This window comes from Abrus precatorius, unplaced genomic scaffold (assembly GCF_003935025.1).
Source record: "Abrus precatorius isolate BTA unplaced genomic scaffold, Abrus_2018 Scaffold10, whole genome shotgun sequence".
Lineage (NCBI taxonomy): Eukaryota > Viridiplantae > Streptophyta > Magnoliopsida > Fabales > Fabaceae > Abrus > Abrus precatorius.
Window position 1 is genome coordinate 14852699 of NW_020874292.1, and position 6801 is coordinate 14859499.

The 6801-nt window shown below is 29.4% G+C and overlaps 1 protein-coding gene across 2 annotated transcripts; it reads left to right on the top strand.

The window, feature by feature from the left end:
* The first annotated feature begins 3950 nt into the window (after positions 1-3950).
* Positions 3951-6543, top strand: LOC113870146 (histone-lysine N-methyltransferase ATXR6-like). Of its 2 annotated transcripts, XM_027506754.1 has the most exons (6): positions 3951-4252; positions 4328-4408; positions 4494-4723; positions 5706-5806; positions 5895-6107; positions 6189-6543. In XM_027506754.1, exons 1-6 carry the CDS (start codon positions 4030-4032, stop codon positions 6346-6348), a joined length of 1008 nt encoding a protein of 335 aa, XP_027362555.1. In that variant the 5' UTR covers positions 3951-4029; the 3' UTR covers positions 6349-6543. The 2 variants fall into 2 exon arrangements, with proteins under 2 accessions (XP_027362555.1, XP_027362549.1); XM_027506748.1 differs by having other exon boundaries at positions 4014-4408; positions 6189-6350.
* The last annotated feature ends 258 nt before the right edge of the window (positions 6544-6801 follow it).

Below are 6801 nucleotides of genomic sequence, written 5' to 3' on the forward strand. Positions count from 1 at the left end.
TAGTTAAATAAAAAGTAACTTTTTAACTGTTAGATTATTTATTTGTACTATTAAAATTTAGTATAAATCTAAAAAGATTTACATCTAATGTCAATAAATACTAACTAATATATATTATAACTAGTCAAAGAACTGTACTCCATGCAATTTTGTTTAAAATTATAGAAAATCTTTGCCTGTTCCTTGAATATATTTAATACATTTTTTCTTATTACACGTAATAGATATATAAATTAGTTCTTTCATCAAATTAAGTTTTTTGAGGAATGATTTTTGGGTATACCTATTGCCTTACTTATATGTATATTATCATTCATTTTTATGTGATTTTTGTATAAAAACATTTTTTATTATAACTATGTTAATAATAAAAATATTTTCCATAATTTTTTAAAATTAAAGTAACAATATGATTATGCATGTGATAATAATAAATACTCTCATAATTTTTAATATAATATTGATTCTTCTTCCGCATGTTATTAGTGCCAATGTAATATAAGAGACCTTGCATTATAATGTGATAGGAAATTGAATTATAGACTACTTTTTTTAAAGAGAATTTTCCTAAGACCTGTTCCTCGGAACTGGGTTTGGCCTGGGCAACCAATAACTCTAATTGTTGGACATAATCTTCGACAGTACCCCGCCCATTCTCACCATATCTCTTCATCAAAGCTCCCGAAAAATCCTCCCAAGATTGGTTCTTGGCATTGTCACGCCAATATTGGAACCAATGGCAGGCGCGACCTTCCATACTGATAAAAGCAACGCGCAGCCGCTTCGACGATTTAACATTTTGCCCTTCATAGAATTATAATATTTAGCAAACAGGACATGTTATTCCATGTTTTTGAATCATTAAAATGTTAAAAAATAAATTAATAACACAAAAATATATATATATATATATATATAATTTGAGTATATACTTTAATTTAAAAATTTGTATTGTAAAAATTTTAAAATAATCCTAAATTATACATAAATCTTTTATAATTTACTTAAAAATTAAAGGCCACGTAAGTCAAATATCAGTATTATAAAATATTATATAATAAAAATAATTTTAAGATATTAAAAATTTAGTTATTTAATTAATAAAGTCAGAAATAAAATTTTAATTTTAAATTACTAAATTAATTGTTTAAATAATTAAAAAGAAGAAGAATTTAAAAAAATAAAAAATATATTTAAGTTAATCAGTAGTAATAATTATTTAATAAAATAAAATAAAAATATAATTTAATTTTAAAATAAATTTATATTTCATTAAAATCTAAAATAACGTTGATAAACAAAAGCTATAAAGTATATAGATAAATATGTTATACATTAATATTATAGATTGCATTTGTATGATTTTAACTTAGTAAATTATTTGTTGATATTTAAAAAAAATATCTAAAGAAATATATTTGATTAATTAAAGTTGAAAATATGATTTAGTTAAAGATAAACTTGCATTATTTTATAATTAAAGAAAAAAATATTTAAAAGAATATATTTTTATTAATAAAATAATTATTATATAATTAATTAATTTTAAAAATAAAATTTAATTTTTAAATATATTAATAGTATATTTAAGATAATATTAGTACACATAAATTTTGATAATTTATAATGCATAAAAGTAAAATTACTACACATTAACATTGTAAACGGTGAAATTAATATAATAAATTTAACTTAATTTAATGAATTGATTAACAAGTTGATAACTAAAGAAAACATATTAATATAATATATTTATAATTAATTAATAAAATAATTACGTAGTTAATTAAAGTTAGAATATGATAATTTTTTTAAAAGATAAGTTTATTTTTCATGAAATCTAAATAACATAGATTCATTGAAGAGAGAGAGATGGAAAGCAAGTGTTGGATTTGAACCAAAATGGCCAAAGAAATTATTATTCATGGCATTTTTGTTAAGCTTGAGGCTTCAATGCACCAATGATGGCGTGGATTTGCAATAGAGATGACGTTTACCATGGTTAGGGATTTTTTAACAATAGTGGTTGTTGGAGTAAGGTGGTTAGTTAACCATCTTTGCTTCATTTTTATTGTTCTTATTTTTGCTCTTCCAGTCTTTATTTTACCTCTCTTATTTGTTTTTCTTTTTTTCTTTTCAAATCTTGTTCTTTAATTTTTCTTTCAATCTTAGTTCCCTCCCTTGATGATGCTCTATTTTTCTTTCTCTTACATGCCAAAATAATTTTCGTTCCCAAACCAGAGGACAAACTCATTCTAATAAATTTTCATTTTTGTGTGCAAAGTTTGTTGCCTAATTTTGGTTTTATTCATTCATGATGTTTGGGTTTTCTTTTTAGAAGTCGTTTAACCACATTTGATAAGATGTGTTCTTATTATTCTTTAAACTTAGTTGTTTTTTTCTTTTTTTTCCTTTTGGTGAAATAGGATTAGACAATGGTATAAAAAATTAAAAAGAAAATCATGCAAAATTGAGTATTCACAAGCCCTATGAGTGTGTTTTTTTGGCGCAAACCTCTAGTTGAGAATATTTGGTCCGGTGCTCTCTTGTCCCTACTTAGTCTTGAGACTATCTAATTGATGGAGCTGGTTGCGGCAATATACATTACCTTAGGCAGGCCAGTAAAACTTCCAATGGTTAGGATTGTATACACGCTTTTCTTTGAAGGCTGAATTTTTTTTGTGAAGATGAAAGAGAGTGGAATCATCTGTCTGTGAAGATGAAAAGGAAGACCCTTTTGAAGACTCTTAATTCTTCTTGTATACTGCTATCGTAGAACTCCACCGACAGTGTGGTAGAGTAGCTAGATTACTATGTTTTCATTTGTAGTTATAATAAATTATTTGTTGTGAACTTATTTTTGTCATTTACTTTCTTGTCCAAACAAATATTGGATCTTTATGGCTTATGTTGGGATTATTGTAACCAAATTTGTGTATTTATCTTAATTAATCATGTTTCTTAAAAATCATGAATGAGAAATGATATAGAATAGAACTTGACTTACTTAATATATAGGTGAATCTATTTAGATCTATTAAATTGGTAAGTGCCACCTTAACATAACCAACTAATTGAGTAGATTATACCGATTTGTTAATGTACGATGAATATGGATGGAATAAAGATTTTGAGTAAGTGAATCTATGTAAGTTCATTTGTGTGATTGAACGTAACGTTCAAGTTAATTGAATAATTTAAATCAAATTAAATAGTGTTTTGGTGTGGAATTTTTTTTATGTATTATATGATGTGAGTCTGCTGTCACAAAATATTTATGATAACTTTTATTTCTTTTTCATGTAAAAATTAAAAGAATTGTGCATACCAAGTTATTGGAAAAATGTTGTAAAAATGAAAAAAAAATAGACCCATTCTACATCCTAAATGTTGTGAGTTAGAATGTGAATAACAATATTAATAAACATCCATTATTTTATCAAGTAGGACACCATACCTATTGTAGATATTAAAACCTGATATATCTTTGCAACAATGTTAAGTGAAATTTAGATAAGTAAGATTGATTTTCCTATTTGTCTTGTGTTTGTTGTGTAATTGCTATCAAATTGAGTGTTTATTCAGAACTAATGAGTAGAACCCTATCATTGTGACGAAACTTAAAATAAATTTAGTATTAATTTTTAAATTTTATTAAACTCAATCTTTAATATTGACGAGCAGTTAATAATAATAAAATTTTATTAACAAAATATTTATTATAATTTTTTACTTTTATTTTTTTATAATTTTTTTTATTTTTAATACTTAAACTCAAATTTAAAAGTTAAAATTAACAAAATCTTTAATTCTAAGAATAATTTGTGCTAAAATTTATTTTAACAATGTATGCTCTTATTAATTATTTTTAAAATTAATAATCAATCAATTTCATTGGGTGTGTATTGTGATTTCTTTTTATTTCGGCGGGAGGCAAACCCCGCGAAGGCAAATTAGGGCGCGAAGAGGCTTTACTTTATAATTATAATTCACATTACACAGTGAATGAAGGGAATAGCTTTTGCATAGATGGCTTATTCACCGAGTCGAAGAAGGACTCATGCTCCCAAATCGTGGAAAAGCCTGAACGACGACGTCTCGTGCGAGGAATGTGGGTCGGGAGATTTTCCTGCGAAGTTGCTTCTCTGCGACAAATGCGACAAAGGGTTCCACCTCTTCTGCCTCAGACCCATTCTTCCCTCTGTCCCCAAAGGGTCTTGGTTCTGTTCCTATTGCTCCCACAAGCCCAAGTGTATTCCCCCTTTCACTCTTTTCCATTTCTCAACTTCATTCTCTTTCTTATTATTAACCCTCTCCCAATTTGCAGCTTTTCCTCTCGTCCAGACCAAAATCATTGACTTCTTCCGAATTCGACGCTCCTCGGATGCTCCTCAGATATCCAATCATGGTAAGTTGAATCCCTTATAATTGAAGGTGAATTGGCTATTGAGTGATAGAAATGGATGTGGGAATTCAAATGCATGTGGTTTCAGAATCGCGGAAGAAGCGAAAACGTGGTGGTAGCTTAGTGGTGTCGAAGAAGAAGAGGAAGCTGCTTCCTTTCACACCGAGTGAGGATTCCAAACGGAGATTGGAACAGATGGCATCGCTGGCAACGGCGCTCACTGCAACTAAAACGGAATTCAGCAACGATCTTACTTATATGCCTGGAATGGCTCCGAGGTCTGCTAATTCTCCTGCTCTCGAGCATGGTGGAATGCAGGTATTTAATTAATTAATCCATTCTTGTTTTTGTCAATTCCATAAACTATTTGTGAAGAATTGTTCACAGCAAAGTTTATTTTATAATCAGAACACTTTTTGTGTTTTTCTCTAATTAAAATTGGATTTATGGGTGGACCGCAAATGTCCATATTATTGTACTTAAGAAACTGCATACGACTTCTGTTCTTATAATCAACCCTTCGAACTATAGTTAGTCAAATTATGAGAATTATTTGAAATAAGGGAAAGTGAATGAACAGAGGTATGATTTTGACTTCATTACCAGTAGTTAAATTGAGTTTCTCCCCTTTGTCAACCCGGGATAACAATATAATGCACCATTTTTTCTTCTCACTGCACTTAATTATTATAGGCTCAAACATTCGGTTTCTGACTTGCATAAAATCACAACTTTTATTCTCTTTCTCATTAAAGGATCACCAAAATGTGAATGTTTAGGTAGAGAAAGCAGGGTCAAAACATGAAAGCATATTAGAGAGAAAAATAGCCTCTGTTTTTGCGCTTTTGTTTTGTTATCTTGGAACCCAGAAGCAAAACATCTTAGGTTCCCACACTTATGTTTAATGTAGGACTTTGGTTCAACGGTATATTATAGTACTAATGGTTGATGCTTAAGAACGAAGATAAACCAAATTGGCTACAGTGTACAACGTAAATCGAATGACTCGAATCCAGTGTGAAATTATCATCGTTAGTAAATACAATGCTTCATTTTATTTTCAAATGCATTCTCCTTTTGATCTATAGTTTATTCTTCTGCACTGGTCATCATTTGGTTGTGCAATGCATCCCACTTTATCTTGTTGCCGGCGCACACAGCTTTACAAGAATTAATTTATTTCACAATTCCCAAGCCTTTTATAGAATGGTGCAACGGAAAAATAAGAATGTGCCATGTGCATTTAGCATCAGAGGGAATTTCTTCTTTCTCTTCTCTTTATCCATCTAAATTGACACAGGTCTTGTCGAAAGAAGACACGGAGACCTTAAACTTATGCAGAAGTATGATGGAAAAAGGAGCATGGCCACCCCTCATGGTTGTTTATGATCCTCTAGAAGGGTATGTATATGCAGCTGCATAAATTGGCATTGTTTTTCTCTCCGTTTGCATTGAGAAGAGGTTGAGTTTTGATTTTCTCTTTCTGCAGGTTTACTGTAGAAGCAGATAGATTCATAAAAGATTTGACAATAATAACAGAATACGTTGGAGATGTAGACTTTTTAAAGAATAGGGAAAATGATGATGGAGATAGCATAATGACACTTCTTTCAGCTTCTGATCCTTCACGAACGCTTGTTATCTGTCCAGATAAACGTAGCAACATAGCACGTTTCATTAACGGCATCAATAATCACACGCCGTAAGTTTCTTCCTTTTCAAACAATTTCTTTTCCATTGAAGTAACTAGGTTGTTTGATGAAGCCTCTTGTTTTTGGTGTAGAGAAGGGAAAAAGAAGCAGAACTTAAAATGCGTGAGGTTTGACGTGGGAGGTGAATGTCGGGTTCTTTTAATCGCTAATAGAGATATTACGAAGGGGGAAAGGTTGTACTATGATTACAATGGATACGAACACGAATATCCAACCCAACATTTTGTCTAAATGTTTCCACTTTCCATTGAATATAAACAAATAACCTTCCCAGGGAATTGTGAATTTTTCCTCTGCATAGTTGATCCCACATGTTACATGTCATTCTGGTGTCGCACATGTATCATGTTGGATGGATACTTTGCTTATGTCCTCGATTTAATCGTTCTTTTTTAATTCTTTTTGGATTATATTAATTGTGAATTTTTAAAAAATCATTATCTACCTCACTTTCCTTTATTGCCTAGACCTAACTCAAGTTAAAATGATACATTACTTCTGAATTATTTGTTTTATAGATGTATACAAATGTGACAAATGCACTAATTATTTTAACGAATGTAGAAAGATATTGTTTTATAAAGCTTGAACCAATTTATCAATAATACTTCTTTGAATCTTTTATTAAGCTAAAAAGAAAATAAGATTGTATCATTTACTATCAAAAGCTATCTAAAATGTATT